Source organism: Theropithecus gelada, chromosome 5, assembly GCF_003255815.1.
Source record: "Theropithecus gelada isolate Dixy chromosome 5, Tgel_1.0, whole genome shotgun sequence".
NCBI lineage: Eukaryota > Metazoa > Chordata > Mammalia > Primates > Cercopithecidae > Theropithecus > Theropithecus gelada.
In genome coordinates, this window is record NC_037672.1 from 137,623,436 (window position 1) to 137,638,305 (window position 14,870).

At 40.2% G+C, this 14,870-nt stretch overlaps 1 protein-coding gene across 4 annotated transcripts in view; it reads left to right on the plus strand.

The window, feature by feature from the left end:
- The window catches only part of SCOC (short coiled-coil protein), a 125,839-nt gene that overhangs the window by 78,718 nt on the left and 32,251 nt on the right, over window positions 1-14,870 (plus strand). For 2 of the 4 annotated variants that reach the window (XM_025384924.1, XM_025384927.1), the window contains exon 1: window positions 2,124-2,371. In XM_025384924.1, the coding sequence (XP_025240709.1) occupies window positions 2,302-2,371 (70 nt within the window). In that variant the 5' untranslated portion in view covers window positions 2,124-2,301. Of the gene's footprint in view, window positions 1-2,123; window positions 2,372-14,870 lie in introns of those variants that run through there. The other 2 variants (XM_025384925.1, XM_025384926.1) reach the window with 2 other exon arrangements.

Here is a 14,870-nt window from a genome sequence, read left to right on the forward strand (position 1 = left end):
ATATGCATTAAACCAAATATACCCTTTGGTTTATAAATTCTTTTACTAAGTCGATTAACTCTTCTCTTGCATCCTCTCCCTCATGTGATAATTTTATTATGAGTAGATAATGCAATGGTTAAGAGCAGACCCTACAGCTGTAGGGCATGAAGTCCAATCTTAGCTCCACTGCTTGCTTAACTGCATGACATTTTGTCGCTTTTAAAACTCTCTACATGCCTCAGTTCCCTCATCTTTAAAATGGGAATAATATTAGTGCCTACCCATAGGACTGTCGCCTAGCACATAGTAGGCATTTTAAAAGTGTGTGCCATTATTTGTAGGATTGACAGAAAATGGATCAGCCACGACAAGAATTTTTATGCTTCCTAAAATACTGGTCCATGATTATACACAGAGTTGCTAGAAAAAATAGCTCATTTGGTTGCCTTGAGTCTGTGCCTTGTAGACCTCCAACTACAGGGAGTGTAACTGATCAAGGACCTCAGCTACTGTGCGCTGAAATCTGTAACTACATTTGCACAGAGGTCTCACTTTCTGCCAGCTGCTCCCAGCCAGTAACTAAGTGCTGCATGAAAACTAAGGGAGGCCATTTCTGAGAGACATGGGACTCCTCTTATGGTCAACTTTGGCTCAAGTATTCTTTGACATCCTTGTCAAAATTTCTTTATTCTGAAGATCAAGCTGGACCTTCCATTCCACTTTGTTTTCACTCCAGGTCAGACGTGCATCATGGTCTAATGTCCCTCCAACCTTTCTGCCTCCCTCCCTATTTTATCTCATCCTTTTAATCCCATCTTGGTGTCTGATTCTTAGAGGACTTGAACTAATACAATCTAGCATTCAAACCTCTCTTAGATATGACATCCTATTTTCCACTGTATCTCCCACCTCTTATTTACCTGTATCTTATACTCTTGGTTTCTGGATGTGCCCAATGCCTTCCTGTCTCTGAGCTTTTGCCCATACTCCTTCACTGAGAAAGCACTCACTACCTGGCCATTTTTGCCTGTTGAATCCCACTTTTCATGCATCATGCATCTCAAATGTCCCCTTCTCTAAGCCTTTCAAGGTCCTGTCAGCTGCGTATATTTTTTCCCTTCTGTAAACCTCCAGCATTCTTGTTTTTGAACTCTTTTATAAGCTTATTAATAGCAAATAAATAAACCTCTGACTTTGAACCTCCAAAGTGCTCAGCTTATATAGAATAGGCACTCAGTATATGCAGAATATAATTGAAAAATTAAGGGGAGTCTATTCTAGTGAATTTAATTTTTAACATTCAGGATTTCCAACAGCTCACATCCGTTCTGCTTGATATAGTAACAATGAACTTGCCTGAATTTAAAAAAAAAAATTCTATGTATCAAAGCACTTAGTGAAGAATGTAGCATGTAGTAACAATTTTACTATCTGCTTAAAGTGCTTCATCAAATTTGGCTATTTTTTTACCCAAAGGATTGATTATTTGAAATTCTAAAATAGTGTTGCTTTGTGTCTGTATACGAATGTGAACTAGGTCACCTGGATAAATAGTTGTAAAGAAATACTTCCTCCTCAAACAAAGGGTCCCTGCCTAAGGGCTAGAGAAGCCAACATCTCTCCTCTTGGGCTTAACTCCAGAAACACAAAAGGGAGACCTTGTTGTTTCAATGAACTTTTAGAGGATGAGGTGTCTGAACAGTAATATGAGAGAGTACTGATGAGCTCAATATATAATCTTATTTCTTCATATATGCCATATAGAGAATCTTATTTCTTTATGTATGTACCAGACAGTTTCCATTTAATCCTCACAACAGACTTATCCTCATATTACAGGTAGAACATTGAGGCTCTGAGGGGTTGTGACTTACCCCCAGGTCATGCTGTGGTCATGGATACATCCTTAAGAAATTTATCATGGGTATCCAAAAGATATGCTAATCATATAAAGTCAATTTCTTCCCTCAACCTTCTCCTTACGCTTTTTGGGCAATTTCCTTGCGCAATTCAGCCTAAGGAAACTTGAAGGCAGGGTTTGGCATCTAGCCAGAGTACAGCAGCCGTGCCAGCACAGCAGCCTCCGGTCAAGGGTTGTAAGTCTTTAACTTGGGTCTCCTACCACTTCCGGTTAAGAATGCAACACTCAGATAAGAACTTCTCAGGTGGAAAGCAGGAAGAAGGTGGATAGTGCAAGGTTCAGATAGCACCTGCTTGGACGTTCACTGATTAATGATTTAACAAGGGTGGTCACATGGGACAACTGCTGCTTTTCTCGGCCCTCATTTTTCTTACTAACAGGTCTGAAAATTGAACAAGATGGACGGGTCCAGGAAAGAGGAGGAGGAAGACAGCACGTTCACCAACATTTCTCTTGCAGATGATATAGGTAAGGAAGAAATGGATAAATTCTCAAACACACAATTCTGCAACAACTCAGTTTTTTAAAAATATAACTTTTATTATTTTCAGTATAATGATAAAGCATACTCATTTTAGAAAACTTGAAAAATATAGTTACGAAAACAGGTTTTAATTAAGAGCTGTTTTCCTTTTCCTTTTAAATTAAGTGATAATTTTAAAGTTCCTGTCATCATATAACATGTACTTTTTAAAATAAATAAAAACATAAAATATTTCCTAAAAGTTCAGGAAACATGACCTCAAAGTTGCTATGAAAACAACCTATAATATCGCCATGTTTTGTTCAATTATAGTCAGTTTCTTTTCTATCTTGTAAAATAATTGCATAATTTCTGAAAAATGAACTAGACTATACTACAATTAGCATTTGGGATTATTGCAGAAAATGTTTGATTTTTAAGGCTAAAGTTTGCTGAATTCAACAAGAGAGAAGGAACCACGTGGGAGAGCAGTTCTACAATGCTGATGGAAAGGATAACCATGGTTCATTCAACATCTTGGAAAAAATAGACAGTGCTGAATTGTACAATGTTAACTGGATGGAAACACTTCAAACCTATAAGCACCCAAGTCCTTGGGGGTGTGCGGTGGGGGTGTGTGTGTGTGTGATGGTGGTTGTTTTCTATCCAAGTTCCTTTAGCACAATCATAGTATGAAGCCAGCAAGACTGCGGCTAAGCAATGGGGGTTACTAATTTTGATTAACAGAGAGCAAGAGCATGAATATTTAACATCAATTGCTCTTTCATACAGCCATGCTTCTCCACTTTCTCCCTAAATGCTTCGATTCAAAAAGCGTCTTTCTAAAGTGCAGCCAGACAATTAACACAAACCACCAGCCGGAGCTAAGCTTCCCTCCTGGCACTGCATAAACATGCTGGGGTCTTTGGAAATCAAAGAGGAGTATTTTCAGTCTTTATAAGGGAAGGAAAGGTACAAGGTACTGGGCTGTTGAAGAAATGGGATACCGCTGTCCTTAACATGCTCCCACCAGGGTGTTTTAGAAAACAGACAGAGCTGCAGAAGGCAGTGAAGGAAACAAAGACAGGGGGAAACCCATGTTTCTTAGCTTTGGGAGGTGAAATGAGCATGCGCATGGGGAGCCCTATATGCTGTGGGAAGATGCGGTTCATGTAGAAAGCTTGCTTGCTTGGAATGTGACTCAGCCCAGAATTTTTTCTGGGTGTGCTGAGCCTGAAAGTGGGGACTGTTGGTGGTGCTGGGCCTTTTTACAGCGACTCTCTGACACACCCCATCACATCCCTTCAACTCTCCCCTCCATGTCTCATCTTCTGCCACTTTCACACTTCCAGTGGAGGAAAGAGCAAGAGGACAGGGATTTTAAGTTCAGGTGTCCAGTACACTGTTGGCACTGGTTTTGAGAGGGACTCCATAGGAGCTTATTGCTAATGGAGCATGGGTGTGTGGGCATGGGCACTGAAGAACTAGGAAAGAGTGAGCAATGCTGTCTGGTTGGTAGTGAGAGTGCCGGCAACTACACGAGAGGACCAATGTCTCCTTGCTCCCAATTGCCACTCCTCCTTTGTTAGACCGAGTCAAAAAATCTCAGTGCACAAAAGGCCTTTGGAGCTGGTCCAGCATAATAACCAGTGGTGGACTCAGGAATTAGTGCTAATTTCTGCTGTTTCCATATTTCAAAATGGTAAATGGAAATTGTTCATATATTTGTGACGAAAATGTGCCAGTTAATCAAAACACCATGTTTCTTTGGCTTTTGGAGATAATTTTATTCATTTGACATGGTAACACTGGTTCGCCCTTGTTAATAAAACGTTCTTGGGCTTTGATAACTAAAAATAGGAAAACAAATTATTATTAAAAAATGGAGCTTGTTTAGCAGACATCATTCATTCAAATTGTGGAATCCTTGCAAAAGTAGAGCATTAAAAAGGTATTGCTTATATTAAAAGAAAGTTTAACCCAGTTTCTTTTCTTTTTATAATATACACATATGCATACATATGTGTACACATACATGTGAACATATACATATATATATATGTAAGGGAGGCCCAGAGAGTCTAAGTGCCTTGCCCAAGAGCACAGAGCCAATAAGAGGCAGAGCCAGACTACCTAGAAAGGAAGGATTTCTTAAACTCCTATGTTCAATAAATTCAGAGAGTCAATATTAAATGCAATGGTTTCAATACATTTGCTGGATTCCAGATACAATGCTACGTCCTTTTAACATCTTATTTAATCCTTACAGCATCATCGTGATATTATGGTTCCATTTTACAGATGATAAAACTGTAGCTCATATTTTTTTAGCAACTTGTTTAAGGCCTCTCCAGGAAACGATAGAGCCAAAATCCCAATCCAAGTCTCCTATGGTTGTGGACATTCCATCTGAGCACCCTTCTCATCTTACAGTTTCTGCATGGATATTGAGTGGAGGTGGCAGTGTTTGTTCATGCTGGGCTTTTTGGTAGTTCGTTGGAGCTGTATACCAGAGAAAACCTGGCACCTTTTCGTGAACTCTAAAAGCTGTAAGGATTTCAGGCCCTAATGGGTTGGCCTTGGTGATTATCCAGAAAGACATCGGCTACTGGATGCCAGCCGAGCGTGGTATTGGAAGCTGCTGGATACGGAGGCTCTCACACAAGGACCGATCATTTCTAATTCTGAATAGAAAGGCCTCGAGTCCCCGGCACTGATCCCCGTGTGACTGGTCAGACCCGTCACTGTCTCCTCTTACCCCCATCGCCTCCCCCTTATACTGCTTCTTTTCTTATTCAGAGGAAGGCGAGAAGAAGGCGAGAGAAAGGAGAAGGAAGTTTTTACTAACTCTTGAAAAGGTTTGTTTGGGGAAAGGATTGAAGGCATTAGTCAAACTTTCATTTACTTTGAATTTTATTTATTTAAGTAATTCTACTTCCTGATAGTATGGAGCAGTGAGAACAGGCAATGCCAGTAGTTACTCAAGTCACAAACCAGTTGTGCTTCATAAATTTACTTGTATGTGAGTTATACGGATTTCAGAACAAATGTCCCCAAAGACACATTACGAATGACAGGAATCCAGACCAGTCCATGCTGTCTAACCGCATGGCTCCCAAACTGTGTGCCAAGATGCTCTAGGGCACCGCAGCAAACTCACAAGGGTTCCATGAGGGCATCTCAACCTCTGTCAGACACTGAGAGGACTACTGGCTGGTGGTCATTCATTGTTTCACACTAGACTGAGCTACGTATCTTTCAATGACATCATCTCTTTCAATGCTGGTTTGCTGCAACTGCCGTGATAAAAAGCAAGTTCTGTATGAAAGTCAGTTGTAGAACAGGGAGTAAGGGTGGCAGTTTGAGAAGGCTGGAGAAGTTATGCAGTGCCCAACGGGTGCACACATCCCATAAGTAAGTGTGTTCCTTTAAGAATGAAATAAAAATATATCTTCTTTCAATTTAGGTATAGTAATTTTTTTTGATGGCTACTAGATTTTTAAGACATAACAATGTTAATAAGATGTTTGGATCTAAACACTTATATATGGAACTGTTTGGTGTTTCTCTTGGCTTTGGAGCACTATGAAAAAATTACTGAGACACTAAGGGCACCATAAACCAAGATAGTTTAGGAATCTCTGGTCTCAACTGTACTGTAGCTGAACTGGCCCCACTGCTGGGACCTTAGAGGTGGGAGCCATACAGTGCAGGACAAAAGACATTGGACGGCATTGATCTCTCCTTCCTTCCTATGCTTCCGCTCCCCTGGCTTTGATGCCACCGCACGCACGGCTTAGGTTCCTCTTCAGCCTCTTTCATCTTTCATCTCAGGCTCTTTTGGGAACCTGTGTCCTCCAGCATTTCCCCAAGACTGTCCTTGGCTACTATTTTCTCTCTGGACACACTCTCTGGATGATCCTATCTACTCCTAGTTCCAGTCTCACCACCCGTTGCTATATCCCAGTGACTCTAAAACAGAAATTGCAAATTCAAACACCTTCAGGGCCAGGCAATGTGTATGTGGAAAAGAGGCAATGGTATATCATCATTTTTTTCACTACTTTTCTAAAACAAGCTATTGACATTTCAATTCTGTTTTTAGTTTATCAAATTTTTCATCATACATCTTTTACATATACCAGACACTGCTCTTACTATGGTTTATTTCACAATGGCATCTCAAGGTTAATTCTTTCAAGGACATGCTTTGTTTGCATGTTAAATTTATGGGAACATTCTTCATTTCTCACCATTTTCCTTAGAAGACACAGTCCTCTTAGACTAGATTTCATTTTCTACTTTTTTCTTATTTACTAAATACAAAAAAAATTTGTATATGTTTATGGTTTATGGTGTACATTATATATATATAATGTAGTGGAATGGCTACATACACATATTATATATATATATACACACATATATGTAGTGGAATGGCTAAATCAAGCTAATGAACGTATAATTTACTTCACATAGCTATTTTTTTAGTGGTGAGAACACTTAAAATCTACTCTCTTTGAAATATTTAAGTATACAATATATTGTTTTTAACTATAGTTGCCATGATGTACGAAAGATCTCTTAAATTTATTCATCTTGTCAAATTGAAATTTTGTATCCTTTGGCCAACATCTCCTCAATATCCTCACCATCCAACCTCTGATAATCATCATTGTACTCTCTGCTTCCATGAGTTCGACTTTTTTAGATTCCACGTAGAAGTGAGATCACATAGTATATGTCTTCCTGTGCCTGGCTAACATAATGTCTTCCAGGTTCATCTATGTTGTTACAAATGGCAAGATTTCCTTCTTTTTTAAGGCTGAATTCTTCCACTGTATGTATCACATTTTCTTTATTCATCTGTCGACAGGCATTTAGGTTGTTTCCGTATCTTGGCTATTGTGAATTATGCTGCAATGAATATGAGCATGCATATATATTTTCAATATTCTTATTTCAAGTCCTTTGGATATATACCCAGTAGTGGGACTGCTGGATCATATGGGAGTTCTAGTTTTAATGTTTTGAGGAACCTCCACACTTTTCTATAGTAGCTGTACTAATGTACATTCCCACCAACAGTGTGCAAAGATTCCCTTTTCTCCACATCCTGGCCAACTCTTGTTATTTTTCATCACTTTGATAATAGACATCCTAACAGTTGAGAGATGTTATCTATTGTGGTTTTAATTTGCAATTCTCTGATGATTAGTCGTATTGAGCTCATTTTCATATACCCATTGGCCATTTGTATGTCTTCTTTTGAGAAACATCTATTTAGGCTCATTACCCATTTTTAAATTGGGATTTTTGTTTTCTTGCATTTTCCACTTTTGACTGAAGTAAGGGAACAACATAGTTTTCTTTCCTCTTAACTCTTAACTCTGCAGTAAGAAAACAACAGAGCAATTGTGATGATAGAATGACAACCAACACTGAGCCTTGGGTCCAGCCAGGAGGGTTGAGGGTTGAGGCTCCCTGGAGAGCACGTGCCTGACTCAAAAGGCAGAGCCGCTTTCTGTTTCTGGTTCACTATTGTCATGGAGGGACAGAAATGCAAATAAGTGGAAACTTTAAGAGACACTGAATATTTCAATTTTTTTGTACAATTTCCTAGTTTTTCCATGTTTTTCACCTAATCCTAATTTTAAAAACAATATCACAGAGATCCAAACAAAGCACATCTGCAGGACAGATGTGACTGCAGAGGAAACTATTTTCAGACTTCTGTTCTCGTATCTTATCACTTGTCTTCACCTCTCTTCTGAGTTTCTGATTCATAATCCAATTGCTTGCCTAGGTATCTCCCAGGGGTCAAATAAACTTATCCTCTCCCCCCAGTCTATTCCCACTCCTATATTCATAATTTTAATTAATGGCCCCACCATCCACCTAGTAACAAAAGCTAGAAATCATATGTCCTTCCTTCTTTCCCACAATCTGATCAATTGACGATTCTTGTTGATTTGACCTTGGAAATATTTCTGAAATAAATCTGGCCTTCTCCATCCCTGCCACCACCTCCCTCACCAGGTCCTTATTACCCCCAACATAAACCACAGCACCCACCTCCCAATGGTTTATCTTATTTCAAATTTTATCCCTTCAAATCTACCCTCCACATTGGCCACATCACCACCTTTGCCTCTAGGGAACAGCCAATGCCTCGCAGCCCCTGAAGGATGAAGTCCGATTCACTGAGCATAGCATTGAAGCACCTGGCTCTCCCTATCTTTTGAGTGCCATTTCCTGCCACACCATTTGAGCTCAGTAGGAGACACTTAATGTTCCCTCTACACAGTGCCTAGTTCATGCCTCTGGACGCTGTGCTGCTTCTCACTTGGTCTGGAATAACACTACCCACCTTACTCTTTGTCTGGCCAATTCCTACTCCCCCTTTCAGACCCCATTCAGGCAATGCCTCTCCAGGAAGCTTTCCCTGGTCTTCCCAGTTAGATTTCCTTTCTCCTTTCTGAGAACCCCTAACTTATCTCCATCTGCATTTTTTTCATAGCATATGAACAGACAATTCAACAGACTGCGAGCTTCTAAAACACAGCCTGGGTTTTCAAATACCTGTATTCCCAGCACCTAGCACAAATTGAATGGCTTAACATCTTTTGATTAAATAATTCTGATGGAAGTTGTGTGTGTTGGGATAAGTGCCGGTTTAGGCAGGTCAGCCCCTGGCTGAGAGTTGACTTCTAGGGTTGGCTTTCTAAATAGTCTCTACTTTTTAGAGCTTCTTTTCTATCCACACTTCTGGGTAAGTTTAGTTCTGTTTTCAGAATGCATTTATTGAGCACCTACTGTCATATGCCAGGTAGTAGGCAGGACCTGGTTATTTGAAGAATTGGCACAGGGGAGTGTGGCAGGAAGGGCTTGAACTTTGAAGTCAGGAATGCCTGGATTTGAATCTGTTAGACTTTGTACAAGCTATCTACTATCCCTGAGCCTCCATTCCCTCAGCTGCAAAATGATCATAAGAATAAGTCTCAGAATTGTTTTGAAGATTAAATGAAATAATAAAGGTGGTGTCTTGAACTAGCCTGGCATAAAGTGAGTACTCAGTACATTTTCCTTCCTCCGCTGCCCATTTCAAGGAGCTCACACAAAAGTTTCTTAAAAGGCTCTGAGATCTGGGCCAGGCACAGTGGCTCATGCCTGTAATCCCAGCACTTTGGGAGGCTGAGGCTGGCAGATCGCCTGAGGTCGGGAGTTCGAGACCAGCTGGCCAACATGGTGAAACCCTGTCTCTACTAAAAATACAAAAAAAAAATTAGCTGAGCATGCTGCCAGTTGCCTATAATCCCAGAAACTTGGGAGGCAGAGGCAGGAGAATTGCTTGAACCCGGGAGGAGGAGGTTGCAGTGAGCCAAGATCGCGCCATTGCACTCCAGCCTGGGCGACAAGAGTGAGACTTTGTCTAAAAAAAAAAAAAGAAGGCTCTGAGATGTGGCCACATCAGTTCTCATGGTAACGGCAGTGTCCTGTGGACATGGCACTGTAAGCTGGGACTGCCTGTTGACGTCCCCCTGATAAGGAAGGGGAGGTGGATATGAACGAACTCTTTATACAAGAGCACGATTCTTTTCTGATGAATATAATGAAGCCACTCTTTTCCCTCTTCATGCCAGCCCTCGCCGCCTCCCCGTCGATGTCCTTCCCGTCGCTCCTCTCCTTTATGCCTCAGCCTCCGTCCTGACTCTGCTCTCTAAAACCTCTCCTGAATAATATTCAAAGCTGTGTCTGCGTCTGCTTTTGGTGTCGGCCAATTAGCCCTCATTGTAAGGTTGTAATATGCTTCCCAGAGAAGTGGCACAATTGTTGTGTGCTTTTATTCAGTGATGCTTCCTACCACTATATGGAAAATGTAACAATACCCCCTCACGCCCTGCTGAAAGCAGCCCGGGTTTGAAAAGCTTTCAGAAGGCCATCTGCCGTCCCCTCAGCCAAGCAGAAGATCAGACACGAGGCCCTGCATTAGTTAGCACTCTAAGTAAAAGGTATCAAGGGTCTGTATTCCTTTTCATCTTATCCTCCATTATAATATGGGCTAAAGAAGGAAATAGACTTGTGGCTCCCCAGCTGAGAGAACACTGAGCCATAGCAGGAGTCTTGTCGGTGAAAAGGGAGCAGGCCTTTCTTTTCTGATGTGAATGGAGCCAGTGTTTGCAGCCAGCGCCACGCTCCCAAGTGTCTGCCAAGCGACTATTGCCAGCTTTGCTGGGTTACACTGGACATCTTGGGAGACAACGGTGCAGATGAGAGTCCCAGAGTGGGGGCATGGTTAAATAAGTACACAAGGATGTGGCAAGTGCTGGCTGAGGGTGTTCTGGTCAGGACCAGAGAAACCCCTACCACCAGTGTCATTTCTCTTTATGCCCTCCAATGAATTTGGCTATGAATACTAATTTAAAAGATTATTCCCATATCCTTAAGGGTATCGAAAAAGATCATCTCTAGTATGTTGGAAATGTTGTTTTTAGTGAAATCAAACAAGTACATTAATTGCACCAGCAATGGCAAAAAGTTTCAGCAAATCTTAATTGGCATTTGGGATCTATATAAGTATGGATAATGCCATTGGCAGAGTAAAATATCTGTTCCTGTAAGCTAAAGATAATATGGACAGTGGCATTAGGAAAACCTCCCCGGGACCAGCAAAATGCCTTAGAGACTGAGCATAAGAGATTCAATAAGAAAAAGGAGATTAACTCTGCTTCTCAGCAGCTTCTGGGAGTGGTATGGCTCTAGGGTCACTAATGTATTGCTAGAAATTGTAAGTGCTCTTTCTGCAGAAAAATCTTCAATCAGAAGAAATCCACTTAACTGAGACAAATGATCTAGCATAAAGCAAAAACTAGTTTTAGTAAACAAGCGTAAGAAATGTCATGTTAGCGTAGTATCTAATGTTTTCAGTAATCGAGAGTGTTCTCTAATTTTCCCAGCAAAGGATAAGTATTAATATTTTGACTCTTCCTTTCAAAGACAAAAACCATCCATTGGTTGCCTATATGTTTTTTTTCTTCGTCATTAGAATAATCACAAAAAAAGGGAGGGGGCGTTAGAATTTTCTCATGTTAAATTTGTACAACATCCTTCACAGTTATGGTGAAATTTTTCCAGGGAGAAATCCAGAGGAGATCCTGAAAATCAGGGTGCATTTTATTAACCTGAGCTCATGAGCTAATAAGATGCTGACCCGTCCCAGGTCTGCATTCCTGAAGAGGGGGCAAGGTGGCTGACACAGGGCCCTTCATTTGACAAAGGCCCCAGTTGGATGGGATCAGCTTTGGACACACTTTCCCTCACAGGCTTCCTGCCTGCTTGACTTGTTCAGAATTTCAGGGTCAAAGCCTGGTTTCCTTAGAGAACTCTAAGGTTCCTTTGGCCTTCAAAGATAGTCTGGGTGCAGAGAGAAGGAGGACATAGGCCCCAAAAGAACAGGACGAACCAGATGAATCAGCTTCTATTGGGCTCCACGAACCTAGAAATAAACATTTGAAATGATCCAAAAGCTTTATAAGTGACACTGCTGAAAGAATATATCCACCAATCACAGAATCAAAGTTATTGTAAAAGTTGTTCCAGAAAAAGGTGTTTTGCTTTCCTAGATAGGCTTTAGTATTCATTTTCTTTCTTTTTCTTTCTTATTTTTATTTTTATTTTTTTTGAGACGGAGTCTCGCTCTGTTGCCAGGCTGGAGTGCAGTGGCATGATCTCGGCTCACTGCAACCTCTGCCTCCTGGGTTCAAGCGATTCTCCTGCCTCAGCCTCCTGAGTAGCTGGGATTATGGGTGTATGCCACCATGCCCGGCTAATTTTTTTTGTATTTTTAGTAGAGACGGGGTTTCACCATGTTGGCCAGGATGGTCTCGATCTCTTGACCTCGTGATCTGCCCGCCTCGGCCTCCCAAAAGTGCTGGGATTACAGGTGTAAGCCACCGTGCCCAGCCTAGTATTCATTTTCAGTCCTCAACAGTGGGAACATAAAAGACTCAGTGGTAGCTCACATGAATGGTCTGGAAGAACAGTGGGCCTCTCTTGCTGCCTTTCTGTTACAGTGACCTGGGTCTTCCCTCCACCAGCTTTCTTGGGATGCACAGTCAACAGCAGGCTCTTTTCAGCCCTTACTCACTTTCTTCCCCATTTAATCATTGTTCCCTTCTTTCTCCATACACATGTTTCATTGTTAGCTTAATGACTTTGGCTCAGAGCGCTTGACTGTGCACATGCGTGGTTTTCATTGCTGGTAGTGTGACGTTAGTAAAAGTTGTTTGAAAAGCTTGTATTTTAAAACACATTCTTCTTTTCTTATCCCTCTTGAAAATCTTGACTACCTTTTCTTACCAGACAAAAGGCTCTACTATTATTTGTTCCTCCATGTGAATATTTTACTTTCATCTTCATTTGTGGTTACCAGGTTAGCTTCCTTTATAAAAATGTTTAGAAGATTTTTTTTAACAGTGTTTCTTATGATTCTTTTTTACTTTGGAATTTTAAATGACTTGAGCTTTGTGCTGGTACAGTGCTTCTCAACTGACACAGTGGATTCCTGTCCTTTCTGCTTTGAGCCCTTTACCATGCTGTAAAAATGGAATTTCTGTAATAAAATGTTATAATTTGAGAGACTCTTTAGTTTGCAGTGACTGTTGACCCCTAAATGCTACATTTCTCAGCCAGTGTCTCTCTGTGAAATATTTAGTGATTGTCAAGCATACAGTTGCCCTGGGAGAGCCTATATTTCAAGGAATTTCTCAAAGAACCGGTTTTTGTTTGTTTGTTTGTTTGTTTTTCAGGGTATTTTTTACCAACACAAACAGTAACTCTTCTATTTGTCCATTTTGTAGGTTGGGACATTTATGCTTTTTGTGTAACGTGTAATCATTTGACTGTGAAAGGAATTAGACAAATTCAAAACTAATTGATTATTTTTAAAAAGCAAACTGCATATTCCAATGATTACACCCTTAAGGGTTTTTTTTTTTTTTTAAAAACCTTTTTGAGGGAGGCAGATTGATGCAGGAGTTGGAAAGAATGATTAATCAAATGTCATTCTAGTTTTCCTGTAGATTCTCAATTCTGGTGACAATTAGAAAATCAGGTGGTTTCTTTGGAAATCCTAGTTAACTATTTGGATACTTACTTCTATCTAAAAAGCAACCCGTCATCACTTATCACAAATAAAACCAAGAGTCTCAAATGTTTGGAGTGACCCCACACTTTACTAACTAGTCATGTGTCTCTGTGATGGTTAATACTGAGTGTCAACTTGATTGGATTGAAGGAGGCTAAGTAGTGATCCTGGGTGTGTCTGTGAGGGTGTCGGAAAGATTAACATTTGAGTCAGTGGACTGGGAAAGCAGACCCACCCTTAATCTGGTGGTCACAATCTAATCAGCTGCCAGGGAATATAAAGCAGGCAGAAAAATGTAAGAAGGTGAGACTGGCCCAGCCTCCCAGCTTATACATCATATATATGTACAAAAAACAGTGATTTAGAACAATGATACCCTGACTAATACAGTCTCTTAGGTGAATAATGATAATAAGCATTCATTAAAAACTTATTATATGCCAGGCACTGTGCTAAAAAATTTATATGCATTATCTCAATCCACACAAATATCATGCTATTGATATTTTCCCTGTTTTTCAGATTGAAAACTGGGCTCAGAAAGGTTTAGTACCTTGAACAATGCAGAGCTGGGATTCAAGCCCAGGTCTAGGTGACTTCAAAGCCTCTGTCAAATGACAATGCATCAGAATTGAAATTACTAGATAGATAGCATTTCTGCATTGTACTGACTAGGTAGAAGCAATAAGGTGCCTTCATTGCAGGTATTGAATAATGAAATATGGTCCTCTAGTTATGTTATGAGGTCATTGTTTCAAAAATGTAATCATAGAATCAGAGGGCAAGAAGAGCCCAGAGGCTCTCTACCAATATTGGAATATGCTCCGACATGAAAGATAGAATATAAAATTGTATCTATGTTGTGATTACAACCATGCAAAAGTAATTTATATATATGGACTAGAATGGGAAGGGAACTTGGAAAAATGTATATATTAGGGTGAAGGGATTATAGGTTATTGGATTTTCATGTTATATTTATGCAATGTTTTTCATAAAAAATGAGATTAATACTAGAGTTTTTCTAATATATAGAACTAAGGTATTAATCCTAACATGGGTGATAATTTTCAGAAGCATGTGAAAATATAAGTGGTTGGATTATGGACATCTATCACAACACCACTATGGTGATGCATGTGAAAAGTTGTTTAGGAAAAATAAAATGCAGAAAGTGGCAAATTTAGCTACAGGATATTCAAGGCATGCATGGAGGGTGGAGAGTAAAGGAGACATGGCACAAATTGTAAATGCCACCCTTCAGCACAGTCATGTCTTTTGCATTTTATCCCTTATTTTGAAATAATCTCAAACTATAGAAAATTTTCAAGTAACCTAAAGAAGATTCTGTTTTGTTC